General features: G+C 50.1%; 1 protein-coding gene across 3 annotated transcripts; it reads right to left on the bottom strand.

Annotated features, from left to right (window-relative positions):
• Positions 1 to 633: 633 nt before the first annotated feature.
• Positions 634 to 17,322, bottom strand: ASB1 (ankyrin repeat and SOCS box containing 1). Of its 3 annotated transcripts, none has more exons than XM_027046244.2 (5): positions 17,149 to 17,322; positions 13,084 to 13,225; positions 10,193 to 10,495; positions 2,269 to 2,654; positions 634 to 998 (listed from the first exon to the last, which is right to left on the bottom strand). In XM_027046244.2, the coding sequence occupies exons 1-5, from the start codon at positions 17,195 to 17,197 to the stop codon at positions 871 to 873; spliced, it is 1,008 nt and encodes a 335-aa protein (XP_026902045.1). In that variant the 5' UTR covers positions 17,198 to 17,322; the 3' UTR covers positions 634 to 870. The 3 variants fall into 3 exon arrangements, with proteins under 3 accessions (XP_026902045.1, XP_026902052.1, XP_053072001.1); XM_027046251.2 differs by having other exon boundaries at positions 10,193 to 10,578; positions 13,084 to 13,230; positions 17,149 to 17,288; XM_053216026.1 differs by lacking the exon at positions 17,149 to 17,322 and adding an exon at positions 16,711 to 17,017 and having other exon boundaries at positions 13,084 to 13,230.
• Between the last annotated feature and the right edge of the window lie 276 nt (positions 17,323 to 17,598).

The raw sequence follows: 17,598 nt of genomic DNA, 5'->3' as shown, positions 1-17,598 counted from the left end.
GGCAGTGAATGCTGTTGGAGCGGTCCTTGGTCCGAGTGTAGGCAGTCCGTTTACTGGCTACTTCTTCGGTGTGCGCCTCCCAAGATCAATCCCCGTCGGGAAGCTCCTCAAAGAGAAGCCGCGAGACCCGGTGGCGCAGTGCCGGGCACGGTCGCTATCAGGACAGGGGCGGCGCTGCGGAAGGTGCCTCTTTAGATGGTGAGCAAACGCAGCACTGAGACAACACAGCCGATCCGTGAGGCCAGGGGACCTCGCGCAGTGAGGACAATTAACGGAGGACACCGCCACCACGAGAAGACAACGCTCCAGTGGCAAGGAAGGGCCGTGTGTAGACAGGTGCCACAGGCCACCCCGGGGGGCAGGGAAAACAACCCAGCACGTCCATGAACTGCGTTCCAGAGCTCTACTTTTCCACCAAACTCTCCTTGCCTTCAGGCATTAGAAGGCTTGAATCAAACAACTGAATGGAGAAGTACAAACAGCAACGGAAGTACAGCTCTGGCAGGTGCCAGCAGCCCTCCCTGCCGGAGCTAGCTATGCGCAGGCCTCCAACCTCAGCCCGTCCTTGCACACGCGGCACGGCGCATTTCGTTAATATGCGACTGTGAGCATCCAAAACAGAGATACTGAGGGAGAGCGAAATTAGGTTTTGTATGAACTTTTCAGCCGACAATGGCCCAAGGACTGTCCAGTGCCCCCAGCACCCGAGATGGAGTTACAAGCCGTGGGAACAAGGCCGTTTCTGCTTTACCAACAGCCAAATGGGACTTGGTCGGAGGACATGGGGGGGTTGGTTCACAGGGGCAGGACCCGGTGTCCGCTTTCACCAGTCACCTTCCTCTTCGCGCGGTCGACCGCTGCATCTGAGCTCTACTCGTAGAGCAGAAACTTTTTTATGGGGTCCGGCAGAGGCAGCGAGGGAATCAGATGGAGTCGGTATTTGCCAAGAGCTCTCCTCACAGCCACCCGGCACAGGTTCAGCAAGGTCCTGGGGACACCTGGAACGCCATGGAAGAGAGGGACAGAGAAGGAGGGAGGTTAATTCCTCTCCTAAGGCTGAAGACGGAAGGCTGGCTGCGACTGACAGAACGCACTGACGCTCCCTGCCAACTGCCCAGCTTCACAGGGGACAGGGCAGTCCCTGGCGAGGAAGGTCTTGTCACCTGCTCCTCCCCCGCCTGCCCAAGGGGTGAGAGCTTCGTTCCCCGGGGCACCTGCTCACCGTGACGGCCCCTCCTTGACCGTGTTTCGTTTCCTAGAGAGAAACAAGGGCCGACTACAGAAGGCCCCGCCAGGTGTCAGCAACTGACCCACACGCGCACAGTCAGCCTCCGCTCTCGGTCAAGTCCAGAAACTCCAAGGGGGGCCAGGACAGACAGGCCAAGCAGTATGTGAGGCGTGCGGGCCCACAATGTTGCTCTGGGACAGGAGAGCCCAGCCACGGCTCTGCCCCGTGGAGCAGGCAGGACGCAGGAGGCTCCACTCCCCCGGGGTGCCTCCCGCTGACCACCGACCAACTCTTCCGGGGAAGCCCCGGCAGGAGCGGGTTCTAATGACAGCCTTCTAATGACAACCCCAACCACAAAAACACAACAAACTAAAGTTCTATGAGAGGTAAGGGTGGGGGCAAAGGTATTCAACCCAGATGCCCTCGAGACCCAGGCGAGAATGAGGCCGGGCGCGGGCAGGTCGCAGAGGGCACGCAGCAGCCTGCAGAGGCGCACGAGGTCAATTTCTGAGTCCCAGAGACGGACTCTGGCAACAAGACCAAGCCCCGGATCAACTGCAAACAGCCTATCGATTTGTTAATTCGTTAGCAAAACCGTTCTTCCGAAATAAGCGCACGATGGGCTTTATCCTAACAAAAATCAGAGGTACCACACAATAAAGACAACATATTTGTGTGGAACCGAAGAAGGGGGTGAGGACCCCTGGAGGGGGCAGGGCCGGCAGTCTGGTGTCAGGCCAACATTTAAAAACCGTGTGTCAGAGAGAGAACTGGGGGGCCACAGAGCAGAGCAAAGGGGTAAAGAGCACATAATTTCAGGCACTCTGAGGACACGCGCTTCCACGGATGTCTTTGTATCGACTCCTGGTGTCTAGGAATTTGAAAAGAGAAGACCCATCTGGAAGTACTCTCGAAAATTCCCAGCCGTAACTGAAGATTCTGACTAAGTGCTCAGTTGGAGGCTTTTTTCATCCCTGCCACTCGACTCCTTCAACTGACCCAAACAGCCTGCGAGTCAGAACGGAAGTCAGGCCACTTACTTCTGGCCTCTTTAAAGACCTGCAGTGCCTCGGGGTCCACCTTCCTTCTGCCTCTCGACTCTGGGCCCAAGGAGTCCCACGTCACCAGGCTCAGGTTGGCTCCAAACTCCACGAGCAGGCTCACGAAGGCGGCCTCGCAGCCGTGGCGCAGGACGGCATCCATGACGCAGCCGGGGGAGCCCCTGTAGAAGCCCTGCGTGTTGACGGGGCCATTGCAGTTGAAGTCGGGGTTCGCCCCCGCCTGGAGAAGCAGCTTGAAGCACTGGAGGTTGTGGTAGGCTGCGCTGATGTACAAGGGGCAGACCACCAGGGAGGTGAGGCGCCGCGAGAAAGGGGGCCGGATGTCAGGAGTCAGGTGGTGGTTGACATCAACGTCAGCCCCGTACCTGCAGGGGAGGCACAGGGACAGTCAGACCCAGGTCGGCAGCTTCCCACGGCACCCTCGGGAGACAGCCTGACCTCCGTGAGCACCGGGGGGCCGCACAGGAGACTCCACAGATCACAAGGGTCTCGTGACTTCCAGCAAAGGTAAGACAGCGGTTAAGAACTTGGAATCCACTCACGCAAGAAATTTACAAGGGAACTCTCTAAACCCTCTGAAGAGCCAACAATCCCACAGCTATTTCAGCTACTTCAAAGCAAAGGGAAAAAAAGGAAAACCTCCAAAGTCATCCGTTGAAATTGGCCAAACAATCCCAAAACCCAACAAAGGCCCCACCACAAAGACAAACTACCAACCGATTTCAATTGTGAATATCAATTTAACAACCTTCAATAAAATGTTAGCAAAGAGAATCCAAAAGTATATTAAAAAAGCAACGTACCATGACCTCATGAGGATTATTCCAAGAATGCAAGGGCAGTTCCAGTATTAGAAATTCCATTAACACAGTCCATCATATTCACAGAACTAAGGGGGAAACCACGATTATCTCTACAGGTGGGAAAAAACCTTGAAGGCATGTGACAAAACTCAACACTAATGCAGGTTCGTAAATACTCAATAAAATAAGAAGTGGTGGACATTTCCTTCTCCAGACAAGACCCAGATGTCGGAGTCTCCCTAATGGGGGGCAAACAGGGGCGGCTCTCCTCCTGGACCCACTCTCCTGCCTACCATCAGTCAGGCATTTCAAACAAAAGTGTTAGCGCAACCAGACAAGAGAAAGCAATCAGCCAATTAAGACGAGAAAGAAAAGGAAAAACCTTCCCTATTTTCAGAAGGTATGATTATGTCTGGAAAGTCCTGAATAATTAATAAAAACACAATAAGCAATGAGAGAATTTATTAAGTACGTTAATAAAGCTATAAAACCAACAGCCTTCATACATACAAACAAAAACAAGTTCAAAAACAAAACGGAAAAGACCTCGTTTATGACAGCAAAATTAAAGTGAGATATCTAAGCATAAACCTAACGGTACGTGTCTAAAATGTGCACGAAGGAAGTTATAAAATACTACTGAAGGCATCACACAAATAGCTCTCAGAAATGGAAAGACCCACCACCGTTGCCTTGGCGAGGAAGGGTCTACATTAAGAGGTCAATTTTCCCTAAGTTTATTACATAAATGAAAATCCCATTCGAGAACTAAATAAGTTCATTATAAATATAAACAAATAATAGTAACATCCCTGGAGTTATAGAAGTTGATTATAAAGGTCATTTGGAAGATCAAATAAGGAAAGACGTAAAAGCAAAGCTTTTTAACATGAAAATTAAAGAAAAACTTTTACGTAGCAAAAAAAAAAAAAAAACCAGCATAAGCAAAGTAAAGCAGTATGTACAAAATTAGGGGAATGTTGCAAAGGATTAATATCCTTAACATATAAAGAGCTAATAAACGGAAAAGATCAACTGCTCTATTGGAAATGAGCTAGAGAGGCTTAGCCATGCAAAAGGATGCTCAGCCTCGCTCATAACACAAATGCAAATTAAAACTACCTTTACACCTGAAATTAATATAACATTATGTCAACTATAGTTCAAAAAAAGAAAAACTAGGGATGCCCGGGTGGCACAGTCGGTTAAGTATCCGACTCCTGATCTTGGCTCAGGTCATGATCTCACAGCTTGTGAGTTCAAGCCCCACGTCGGACTCTGTGCTGATGGTGTGGAACCTGCTTGAGATTGTCTCTCCTTCTCTCTGCCCCTCCCCAGCTTGTGCCCGCTCTCTCTCAAAGTAAATAAAAGAAACTTTAACAATTTTTTAAAAAAAGAAAACAAGAGAAACTACCCTGAGATACCACTTCTCACCTATCAGACGGGGATAAACCCAAAATTTTATTGACCAGGCTCTAAAGAAACAAGAAGTCTCGTTCAGTTCTGGCAGCAATACAAAATGGAACCGTCCCTACGGCAGGAAATTTGGCAACAGCTGGCAAAGTTACGCATGCATTTACCCTCTGACCCATCCATCACTCTTGGAGTCCATTCCCAAGATACAGCTGCACAATTCTGAAAAGAGGCATGCACGCAATTCACTGAAACATCATCCATAACGGCTGAAGGCAGGAAACAACCCACAGGTCCCTCAACAGGAGACCGGCTGAATACACTGTGCTCCACCCGCATAAAGCCGCGCTGTACCACAATGAAAAGGCGTGAGGAGTGTCGCTAAAGACTGCTCTGGAATGACCTCCAGAATACGTTTCACAAGTGAGAAAGGCAGGACAGTCAAAGTGCGTAGTATGCTACTGTTTATCTGGGGGAATGCAGTTGCAACATGTACGTGTATGACACTCCTAGACATATCCACACTAGGCTTACAACTTAACAGGGGGGAATAAACCATAAAAGTTTTTAAATGGTCATCTACAGGGGAGTCGAAGGAGACCAGCGCAGAAGTTGCTAGACTTTTTAAATATACTTTGTTTTATAGATTTGACTTTGGAACCAGCTAAATCTATGTCGTGAAACAAATTAAATAGAAAGCAATCCCCAAAAATTAAAAGCAAAAGAAACCACTTTAACCCAACTGTGTAGCCACCTGGTGCCATCACGTCCTGCCTGCAGGGTGGCTCCTCTTTGCAAAACAACCAGACGATCCAGACCACTCCCAGCATCAGATTCACCTAGAAGAACCCAAGACAGGAAGCACAGCTTGCCAGTAGGACAGCTTCATACAACACCCCCCGCTCCCAGATGGGCATGCTCACGGCAGTCCCTGAGCTAACCCTATGGCTGTCCGCGAGCTCTTCTCTTCTGAGGCCCGGTGACAGCCCAGACGTGAGGAAATGCATCCTCACGGGACGGGTGCGTGGGCGGCCAGACCTAGAAGCCTCAATCTTCAGCAGGGCCCATCTCTAAACCATTCTACCAACGCAGAGTCTTCAGGGTCCCCACAAGGGACCTGCCCTGGTCACTGCACTCAGGGAAGTCCAAATACACAACTTACTGTCAGGATTTGGAGTTCCCCCAGCCCAAGTGCAAACTACCAACCCAGGTCACTTTAAGCAGAGGCCACTGATTAAAGCACAAAGGGTGGCCTGGCTCAGGTTATCAGTGTCCTGGCAAAGTTTAGAGGACGTCTGCTAAAAAACACTGCCTGGCACAGGGTGTTAGAGCCCACGTGGGGTGAGGAGGCATGTGTGGGAGGGGGCAGCAACATTAAGACATCGGTTATAGATGGAGGGACTGGCAAAATAAATAAATATGTTAAGGATAAGTGGAACCAGGCCTCTGTCAGAAAAGCCAATAATAAATCTGGAAAGGGAGAAAAGTAAGATGACCCCTGTGGTACCAGATTGGATTAGAAGTATTGGGGTGAACTCAACTGTCACTGTATTTAGAGACAGAAATACAGACAGAAATGTGTATATGTATGGGGCACCTGGGTGGCTCAGTCGGTTAAGCTTCCGACTTCAGCTCAGGTCATGATCTCACGGTGAGTGTGAGCCCCGCATCGGGCTCTATGCTGACAGCTCAGAGCCTAGAGCCTGCTTTGGATTCTGTGGCTCCCTCTCTCTCTACCCCTCCTCTGCTCTGCTCAGTCTCTCTCTGTCTCTCAAAAATGAATAAATGTTAAAAATAAAAATAAAATTAAAATAAAATAAAATATAAAAAATAAAATAAAATAAAATAAAATAGAAAAGAAACGTGTATAAGTAACCTTAGCTCTGTCCAGTCCAAGAGCCCGAAAAGAACAGCCCATAAGCAATAAACACTCCCAGTAACCAGATCTTGGCTTCTAAACACCATTCTCCACTAAAAAGAAGCCAGGACTCCTTGGAGAAATCTCTAATCCCAGAGCTAAGACAGGCACAGTACTAGATGAGCTTAGAATATATTGTTATAGGAGAAAGTAAGGAATTGTTCAAAGGATGTTGGGGGACAGGTCATAAGGACAAAGCTGGGTTCCAGTTTGACAGGGCTCCCTGTAGCCAAATTTAAGACAATCTGAGCATCAAAATAATAAAGTAAGGGATTATGACTCACTGGGAAACCACAGGTCTAAGACAAATAAATAAATACACTAAAAATTTGATAAGAAATAGGATAAACACGTGTTTCACGGTACCCCTCCACAAAATACTTACTAATTAAATAATTACAGAGGGGAAAAAGAATAGCTTTACAGTGGAGAAATGTGACAGACGCCACCTTAATCAAAAGATCCAAGCGAACTCCAGCGGTAACGGGACAAGTGCAATCGGGTGCAACCTGATAGGGTGTGAGGAAAAGAGCCCAGCCTCACCCCTGTGAGATTCCCGCCCAGCACGCACTCCCCGGCTCCCAGCTGGGTCAGCACCTGCCTCTCTGAGCTTCCCCCACACAGCCCTGCAACGCCACACGGGCTCTATCAGCACGTGTCACTGAAAATAGGGAATCGTGGAAAGCAGTGACGACGGGCCAACGAGCAGGGTCTAGGGCACGGGAAACAGCGTCGTTCTCCACGGTTGGCCAGCAGTTATGTTCTATCACCCGTCTCTTAAGCACTGTTCTGAGTGTCCGAAGGGACTCCTCTCTGAAACTGACACTTCTGCTCTCAGGCAGCACAGGCCTAAGGGAAGAGGAAGGAGGGGCACACAGGCCGATGTGCTCACAAGACCATCCGCTGCCCCACGGATGCCACGTAGCATCGTCAGACACCACAAACGCAGACATCGCCTATCCTCTTGGACCACGGAAACATCCTAAAACACGTACCAAACCAAGCAGAGACTGGTGTTTCATTTCACACACTCGATCAATTAAGAAAAAGAGAGCTTGATTTTACAGGGTGATTTTTTTTTTCCCCTCCTTTTCTTAGGGACAGGTGTTCCAAACTGTTTGTAATTTTGGGCAATAGGACAATCTGGTATTAGCTGAGCTACGGGAGAGACAGCCCCTCATAAAAACATACTGGATAAGATCCAGTTCATTTTAATCCTGAATATTTTCCAAAATTCCCCTCCTGCATTTAATATTCTGGCAAGGCTCCACCGGGACAACTCAGTGAATCAGTATAACTTTTGCACATACAGAAACACCACTCCTTACCTTTAAAAAAAAAAAAAAAAAAACCATCAGCAACATATATCAAGGGAATTTAAAAGCAACAAAATGGAATTTACTTGCAGAGAAACAGCAAATTACAATGTGACAGCAAAGGGCCCTGCATATAAGGGACAATGACTCAAGGCAGGAGCTGACACTGTATGTAGATTGTATTACTTGTTCAGTAACTGAACCACCCCGTCCCTATTTTCCAAGTCAGTAAGTCAATTACCTGGTAATTCAGAGAAAACTTTTTACTATATGCTCTTGGTACCTCATTGTAAAAGTAACGTCCTAGGCTCCAGTGAGGGAAGGAGATGTCTACTAACAGTAACACTTTCTCAAACAGCGCATCTGTGTGTGGACTTCTGAAGGACGAGCCTGCAGCTAACCCAAAGCAGGTATGCATCATGAACTGACTGAGATGCCTTCAAGGATTTCTGGAACCAAGATGAAATTTCACTGACCGATCTTACTCACGAATATTTCCAAATTAATGACTAACATTCTCCAAGATGCAAAGACAGGGGACTGAGGTGGCTTAGATCATCAAGCTAAAAATCCTTAAAAAGAAGGCAAAAAGCATCACAGCTTTATCACCTTCTAGCAAAACAACCATATTACCCTCATCTGTCTCCAAAAGCCAATTCCGTGGTCACTTAAAAAAATTTTTTTTTGATGGAGTAAATATATTGTCGGTACCTGGTTCAAAACCCACATTCTGTGCCGGGCATGGGGGACGGCAGACCTCCTGCTCCTCAGAACCACCCCCACTGGGGCCTGGCACAATGGGACCCTTATAATCCTTTCCACACTGCAAACTGGCTACCTCAACTACACTCTGTCCAACCGCAGAACAAAATGCCTCCAGAGCAAGGCACGGAAAAAGGCACCTTGGTAGAAAGAAGTCACTGGAGGCAGAATATAAAAACGTAATCTTGTTCAGATTTTTTAAAAGGTAACTATTAGTACAATTAAAATAAGACCAAAAATAAGTAAGTTAATTAACCAAGGAAGTAAGTACAAGTAAGTAAGTAAATAAGACCATAAACCATGTAAAGTAACAGAAAGCGGGGCGCCTGGGTGGCTCCGTCAGTTAAGTGTCCGACTTCAGCTCAGGTCATGATCTTGTGGTTTGTGGGTTCAAGCCCCGCATCGGGCTCTGTGCTGACAGCTCAGAGCCTAGAACCTGCTTCAGATTCTGTGTCTCCCTCTCTCCCTCTCTCTCTGCCCCTCCCCTGCTCACTTTCTCCGTCGTTCTCCCTCTCAAAAATAAAATTTAAAATAAAATTTTAAAAATTTTAAGTAAAATAAAATACAGAGAAAGCAAAGAAAATACAGATCATGGAACATGATACAAACTAAGGAACAGCTAAAAAACGAAAAGACAGACACAGACCTAACATCAACTATGGCAATAATGTTGACTCTATTAAAAAAACAAAGAATCCCATACATGCAAAGAAGAAAGGTGAGCACCCAAAGAACCACTTAAACCCAGAGTAAAACTAAATGGCAGAATGCTATGTAAATGAGCCTTCGGTGAAACCTTTGGTTTCGATAATGTGCATACAACCCACAGGCAAGAACTTCTAGGGGCTCAATTAGCATCAAAACATAGGAAGCAAAAAATACTAGAAATAAAAGGGGACACTGACAAATCGCAACAGTGATTAAAGACCAACAGACTTCTCTAAACTTGTGGCAGATCCAATGGCTAAAAATGTAAAAAAAAAAAAAAAAGAGAGAGAGAGAGAGAAAGAGAAAGAGAAACAAGAAACAAGAAATAAAGAAAAAAAGAGGGGCCATGAAACACAATTGAGGCTACCATACTGTACTACGCAAGTAAAACACCCACGGTCATGTACTTTGTTCAAGCAACCACAACAATGTAGTTCGACATTAAAAAAATAATAAACTCAAAAGAATCCCCCAAATGCAAATTACACAGTCTACATTACCTGTTCACAATACTATGCAACTGGTTCATAAAAAGTTGTATTCAACCCTTCTCCTCCATAGCCATAAGAACAAAGAGGAGAGCGACTTCAATAATACCAATTTCAAAATGAGGAAAAAACTTAGCAGATATGACCGAAGCTATAGGCAAAGACAAATTAATAATCTTGAAAGTTGACACTTCAAGAAAAAAAATAATCATTCGACTGCAAAAGTCTGGGGAAAAATAAAGTTAGGCAAATGGGAAAAAATTAAAACAAATTAACCAGTAAGCACAAAAATAAGATAACGGATAGAGCTAAGAAGGAGCTGTTTAGAAAGACCTACAATAGACAAATCTTTTAACAAGCCTAACGTGAGACAGAGAGAGGCAAACACAGACAACAAGGAATGAGAACACGGCCACAGGAACTAGCAGCCATGGGGCCACGCCCCCCGCAGGGACCCATACAGCACAAGGGTGGCCGGGCCTCCGCAGTACTGACCTGATGAGGGCCTTCAGAATGTCAGCCCTGCCCACACGCGAGGCGTGGTAGACTGGGGTGCTGCGGTGGTGCCGGCTTCCGTTGGGGTCGGCGCCGGCTTCCAGGAGGATCTGGGCGCTCTCCAGGTGCCCGTTCACCACAGCCACGTACAGGGCGGTCTGTCCCTTTACATCCACGAGGTCCACCTCGGCCCCTTTCCGGATAAGGAAGTCCACACAGTTGCCATGGCCGGCAGTGGCCGCGATCCTCAGCGGTGTGCAGGGCAGCCAGCCGCAGCACCAGACAGACTTCTCGTTGATGCGGCTAAGAAAGAACATAGGGGAGCCAGGCTGTGAGGGGCAGCCTGGAAAACTGATGAGCCGCTCGGCTTCCTCTCATACTGGTACCTACATGAAACAGACAGCAGGAGGGCAACCTCTTCAGACGGACACTCCTGTGCTTTACGAATGCCCCCACGTGCGTTGTTTTATGAAATGCTGGATCCGTGCACGTGGCAGAGCAGATCTGAAGGGCCCATTCCACGGCAGAGGAAACTGAGGCACAGGCAGACAGATGGGCACTAGGGCTGAGATCTCAGATTTCCTGATTCTCGGTCCAGAGCTCTCTGCTCCACAAAGGGTAGACGGGTCTGCCCAGGGAGTCAGTGCGGGGTGGAGAGCAGGACACTCGCCGGGAATCTGGGTCAGGGTCCCGAGGCCCCTTTTCACCAGCTACCAGCTGTGAAGGCCTGAGGTCGGGCCTCGGCATCCTCACTGGAGCCAGGCGACCGCTGTGGTCCCTCTACCTGTGACACAGCACAAGTCACAGCCTGCAGGAATCACTGAGGCCACACGGGGCTACCCTCCTGGCCAACATCAGCAGAGGGAAACTGGCCAGACTCAGCTCTCATCAAAAGGGAAAATCAGGCCACGGTTCCCTGTCAAGGAGTGCCATGGCCATGCAGTCCACTGACCCACCACGTCCTCCATCAAGACGCGGTTCACTTCACGCTCCCGAGGCAGCTGTGACCAGAGCCTGGTGATCCGGATCACGGAAGCAGTGACGCGGAAATACTTAGTGGGCCAGGGGCTCCTCCTTCGGCGCACTGGCTTCCACTAGCCAAAGAGACCGAGGAACGCGCCAAGGGCTCCTCATCAGAGAAGTACACAGCAACAGGAAAATATCGTCGAGACAGATTTACTGAACCCCAACATAAAACAAGAAAAAAAAGTACTTGGAAAAACAGTATGAAAACACTTGTCTAAGACCCAGCTGAACTCCGTCTCATTCTATTGTTTTTATTGTTACCTCTGCAAATTCAAGCATTTCTTTGAGCTTGAGTCATTCATATTAAATATTCATGTGGAATCCATCTGATGTCTTTGTATGATAATCCTTCCTAGATATTTACAGCTTTTTTTTTTTTAATACTGCTATCTATTCTGAACAATAATGCTAAGACATTAGAAGTAGAAAAAGAAACCTACTCTTGTATTGTTAGAAATCCTTCTCTTGGGAGCTATTCATAAAATGTGGCATTAATTTCACCACTCATATGCAGGCTTTTCTTCTATCAACTTCCCTGAAGGGGAAACAGAAACACAGAGCATGAGGAGTTTCTGGTGGCAGGTCAGTTTCAAATCTAGCTGGGACTCCAGTCCTGGACACACAAAACAGAGAACCCCCGGAGGCAAGGAAGACTCTACGCTCTCCCAGGTGTCCCCAGTGGGAAAAAGGTAACATCAACGCTCCTGCTGCTACGAAGGAAGAGCCTGACGGGGTTGGAGGATCTGACGGGCAACACGCAGAGCTCTATGGACAGAGGGAATAAGAAGGTGAGCACAGAGCAGATCCCAGGAGGGTGAGACACCTGACCTGAGACAGAGCCCCAGGCCCAGGAGGCAGACAACTGGGGACCAGAGAAGCTAGTGGAGAGCACATCAGGGGTGATGTATAAATGGGGTACATCAGGAAGTCCACGCCCACCAAGGGGTAACCAAATGAAAATAACAAAGGGGAACTTATGTATACAGCTTAGGGTAAAAGGCCACGAAAGACTTGGGGGTGCCTGGGTGGCTCAGCTGGTTATGAAAGGGCGGGCCTACGCCAGCCGACTCCATCTTGTTCTGTGTCCTTCACCTTGACCACACCTCCTCCCCTGGAGTAACCCCCCCCTCACCTGCCTAACAGGACTCGACCCTTTCCCAGGACCCTTCCCCAGCCAATCGGCTGAGGCCATAGCCATTACCTCACCAACTGTCCCCAGGCCCCAATAAAACCTTTGTCCTTTTGAAACTCGCTCTCTTTCCCTGGTATCTCACCGCTGCGTCGGTGCAGGTAGGGGATTGAGCTCGAGCTAGCTCGAATAAAGGCTCTTTGCTTTTGCATCGGACTCGGCTCCCTGGTGGTCTTTGGGGATCACGAATTCTGGGCATAACAGTTAAGCATCTAACTCCTGATCTCAGCTCAGGTCTTGATCTCAGGGTCGTGAGTTCAAGCCCCTCCTTGGGCTCCGTGCTGGGTGTGAAGCCTACTTTAAGAAAATTAAGAAAAATAAAAGCTATTAAAAAAAAAAAAAAAAAGAGCCACAAGAGACTTGGAAGGGGACAGGACCGCTGTTGACGAGCGTAACAGTGCTGCCATCAGGATTACCATCAAGGAAACTGACACCAGAGAGGGCCAGAAGTTTCCAGGAAATATAAAGGTCAATGACAGAGCGAGACTTGAACTCAGGTCTCCCTACAAGTCTGACCATGCTTCCCCGGTCTCCTTTCTCCCCCTGGCCTGGAAAGCACCAGGGCCTTCACCTGCAGACCAGGGAGTCACATGGACCCTCATGGATCATGCACTTCAGCTCCGCGCAGACCCACGGGGCCCAAGCACCGGGCCAGCCCCAGGACAGTGACGCTCACCTCCGGTAGCTGTCCTCTTGCAACAGGCTCCTGAGGGTCTGGAGGTCCCCCACGTAGGCTGCATCATGGAGCCTTGTGTCCTCACAGTGCTCCAGCGGATGGTCACAAAACTGCTCCCTCAGCCACTCCTTCAGATTAGGACCTGCACTGAAGAGAGGGGCTCCTGTCAGCCAGGGGAAACCCTGCCAACACCAGCCAGGAGGGGGCGCCATCTGCAGCAAGCCCCCTGTCCTCTGACTACGGGACCCCTCAAATGCTCAAGAACGAATCATTCCCGTGCTCCAGAAAAACAGAGAAATACAGAAAGTTTCCCGTAATGAAAGAAGCACATTCCGGACACCAAACCTGGCAAGGGCAAGAATTTTAAAAACACTGGTGGGGTGGAAGGTAAGGAGTCAACCGTACTGAAGGATACAGAAGATCCTACATCAAATATTAGCAAGGTTCAACTTAAAATACGTATCAAAAAATCCACCATAGGGGCGCCTGGATGGCTCAGTCGGTTGAGCTTCGGACTTCAGCTCAGGTCATGATCTCGCGGTCTGTGAGTTCGACCCCCACGTCGGGCTCTGTGCTGACAGCTCGGAGCCTGGAGCCTGCTTTGGATTCTGTGCCCCTCTCTCTCTGCCCCTCCCCTACTCATGCTCTGTCTCTGTCTCAGAAATAAATAAACATTAAAAAAAAAAATTTTTTTTTAATCCACCATAATATCACTCTACCTATCCCAGGAATGTAGGAGTGTCTTAATATTGGAAGAAACCATACGATCACCTTCTGTATTACAGAAAGACACTTGCCCTTGGCAAAATTCAACAGCCAAACAAATGCGGCTGTTTGTAACAAGCTGACCTGGGTAATGACCTCAGAGGAGTCTACGTGAGTAACTCATCAGCCGGTAACCTAAGATGGGGGCACTTCACTAAATATAAGTTACACCTCGGTAAGAAGGAAAATTTAAAAATATGTGCATATAAATAGAAGGCCAGCCTCGCATAATAGACTATAAACCTGGAAAATAACAAAGACTAGAAGCAGTGAGCACATACCATGCACCCGGGTTAAGAGTCGATGCTAGGAAACTTTTATTTTTTTTTTTATTTTTTTTTTTTAATATTTTTTTTTAACGTTTATTTATTTTTGAGACAGAGAGAGACAGAGCACGAACAGGGAGGGGCAGAGAGAGAGGGAGACACAGAATCCAAAACAGGCTCCAGGCTCTGAGCGGTCAGCACAGAGCCCGACGCGGGGCTCGAACTCACGGACCATGAGATCATGACCTGAGCCGAAGTCAGATGCTTAACCGACCGAGCCACCCAGGCGCCCCGATGCTAGGAAACTTTTAAATGGTACCACATAAATGAAGAGGTTTAACAAATCTCTTGGGGGGGGGGGTATTTATTCTTTTAATGTTTATTTACTTATTTTGAGAAAGAGAGCATGCCAGTGGAGAGGGGTAGAGAATCCCAAGCAGGCTCACAAACCCGTGACATCATGACCTGAGCCGAAACAAGAGTCAGACGCTTAACCGGCTGAGCCACCCAGGTGCCCCATCTTCGGGGTTCTTATATGCAACACAAATATCATAAAAGTTTATCTGGAAATAGGAATGGGAATCTTTTTTTTTCAGCACATATGACACGAAATCTACCCTACCAGTTAGTTAACAGAACTGATTATTTGTCATCAGAATAAAAACATAAACAGAATCCACTGCTCAGGAAAGACCTTAATATAAAGATAAATGGGTATCAAAATCTGTAAGGGATAGAAAGAGTAGTTGCTATCGACTGAATGCTTGTGTCTCCCCCAAAAATAATGTTGGAATCTTAACCCCCAAGGTGAGGGTTTGAAGAGGTAGTGACTTTGTAGGTGACTGGCTCATGAGAGCAGAACCTTCATGAATGAGATTAATGCCATTATTAAGAGAGACCCCAGAGAGCTCCCACTCACCCCCCACCACGTGAGGACAAGGCACTGCTGCTGTCTATGAACCAAGAAGCAGGCCTCCCCCAAAGAATCCGCTGGGGCCTTGGTCTTGGACTTCCCTACCATCAGAGCTAAGAAAAATAAATCTCTATTGCTTTTAAGCCATCCGGTAGTATATGGTATTCTGTTACAGCCTGAACGGACTATAGTAGTCAACAAATTTGTAAAATCAGATACCTACTTGCAAATTCTCGCGTTTTTCACCTGACACTAGAGCTCAGAAATAATCTCCAGATAATCAAGAGGTCTGCATACAACATCACAGACAGGGAGGGGCGTGAGGAAAGCGCTGGAACTCGGCTCCCTGCATTCAAGTTCCTGCCTTGCCACCCTGTTCCAGCATGCGACCAGGCACAGAAGGACACCCCTCCGCAGGTGCACTCCTTCCAATGATGAAGTTGGTTTTTATATTCAAACTGTATCTCTTTTGAATACCTACTGTATACAAGGCTTGGCCCTGGCACAGTGGGGGTGACGAATGTTTCCTTGCCCTTCAGGACTCAACGGATCATTGGCAGATGGGCAGGGCAGCAAGGGTTCACAAACACATGGGTCCCTCAAGCTGATCCCACAACACCTGTGGCAGATCAAGAGGCAGGCCCCAAGGAACCCTTAGGGCCGCCCCAAGGAACCCTTAGGGCCGCCCCAAACTCTCCTCCACTGCAGTTACCCACAGTCTCACCCCACAGAGTGAAAGAGTTCAAAGCAGGAGGGGGTAAGATGCAGAAAACATAGAACAAAGCCTGACAGGTTAAGTCGGGGGCCATGGACTTTTGCTAGGTTCTTCTCCGGCCTCCCCTCGCTGGCCGCTTTTCAACCGGCTCCCTGGCCCAGCTCAGTGCAGCCTCCTCTTCCCCAGCTCCAGATCCCAGGATAACTTCAACTTTGTGCTTTTCTGATCAGCTTCTCCACTGTCAACGCAATTACTCCGCAGAGCACTTAGACCTTCACTGGAAATGTCCGCGGCCCCTCCACTCCCGGGCCTGCAACACTCTAAATAACAAAACAGCACTGCACAGATACAAAAGAGCCCTGTATACAGGGGCAGAGCAGCCTTTCTTCCACACGGCTCCCGTCCCTACTGGGAAGGGGCCCTCAGGCCTCCTCTCAGCCCATTCCTCTCCCTCAGGCTGAAATGACAGCCCAGGCACCAAAGTCCTGATACCTGGGGTCAAAGTCAGTATCAACCGAATCTCAGGATGGAAGGCGCTTTGTCTGACCTGCCCCGGTTCGCTGGGCTGTCCCCGCCCAGGCAAGGTCTGGCCTGCAGGAGTTCCTCGATAAACATCTGGTGGAAGAATGGAGGGATGAAAAGGCCCACTTGAGCCAGTCTCCAGGTGTAAGAAACTCTCGGGAGACGAACCCGTAAAGTGCAGAGCACACAGAAGCACTCGGTAGGCAGGGCAAACCCAGACAACCAACACGGAGGAAATCCCGCCACAGGTTAGGGCGAACCTCTCCTCTCCTGTGCTTAGGAGGAGGGTCTCAAGGTGGAAACCCTAAGTCTGAGGGCCATTGTGGGAGGTCGCCGTGAGCCTTCCTAGCTGCCTCCTCTGCCGGTGGGCCCCTGGACATGCTGTGTCACGAAGAGCCCGCTGGGGACGGTGTTATCGCTGTCCCTTGCCTGTGCGTGTGATGTACCTCCCCAGGCAAGCCGTGGGTGGCGGGGCGGAGAAAAAGACACCTGCCCTCCGGAGGGGCTGGCCTCTGGGGGCTTTCCTGACCCGTGCGTTCGGAGCTGGGAGATGATCCATGTCCTACGGTTACAGTTGGGGTCCTATCAAATCCCCACCGGCTCAGGAGCCGGCAGTTAGAAAAGCAAGTTCCACAGGACAGTAACTCCGGCGCGAGGACGCCCACGCGAGGCCGAGGAGCGGGCACACGCAGCGGCCGGGCCGCCCCGCACGGAGAGCCGCGCTGACCCGCCCCCGGCGGCAGGGCGCGGCTGCGTGGGCCCGGCCGGCGGGGGACGAGGAAGCACGGCCCGGGCGCGGCCGCCGCGTCCCCCCCGCGGGGACGCCGGACCCTGCCCTCCGCTGCCCCACCGCCCCCGCGGCCCGGCGGCGGCGCGCACGTTACCTGCGGGCCCCGGCCCGGCCCGCCCGTGGGGGCCGCCGCCCTCCGCCATGGGCGCTTCCGACTTCCCCCGGTCAGCAGCCCCGGCCCGAGAGCGCCCCGCCGACCGGAAGCAGAGCGGCCACAGCCACTTCCGGCGCCGCGGGCAGGTGGGCCGCGTCGGGGGCGCGGCTTCCGGCGAGCGCGCACCTCCCTCGCGGGCTTCCGAATGGGGCTCCGGCCTCCGGTCCCGACGCCTCCCGTCCCGACGCGAGGCCCAACGAGCGCCGGCAGCGGGGCGCTGGCTGTCCGGGGGCGCGGCCTGTCGGGGGTGCGCGCCGTTGGGCCCGGCGGTGCGGCGGTTTCTGCACGAAAGTGGAGCGGTCTGGAAAAACAAGCTCACCTGGGGGCGGAGCCTAGCGCTCTCCCGCGAGCGCTGGTTGGGCGGCCCCATCCCCGCCCCCGGTAGGGGGC

Source organism: Acinonyx jubatus, chromosome C1 (assembly GCF_027475565.1).
Source record: "Acinonyx jubatus isolate Ajub_Pintada_27869175 chromosome C1, VMU_Ajub_asm_v1.0, whole genome shotgun sequence".
In the NCBI taxonomy this organism is placed as follows: Eukaryota; Metazoa; Chordata; class Mammalia; order Carnivora; family Felidae; genus Acinonyx; species Acinonyx jubatus.
Note: the sequence above shows the minus strand (reverse complement) of the source record. Positions and strands in the feature narration are given on the sequence as shown.

Excerpts from the sequence above, each read along its gene's own strand:
- ASB1 (XM_053216026.1), bottom strand. The coding sequence starts at position 16,823 with ATGGATCATCTCCCAGCTCCGAACGCACGGGTCAGGAAAGCCCCCAGA. Across the intron at positions 13,231-16,710 it reads CCCACGGCTTGCCTGGGGAG|TGCAGGTCCTAATCTGAAGG; the intron begins GTACATCACACG and ends CCCTCTCTTCAG. Across the intron at positions 2,655-10,192 it reads ATTCTGAAGGCCCTCATCAG|GTACGGGGCTGACGTTGATG; the intron begins GTCAGTACTGCG and ends CCTCCCCTGCAG.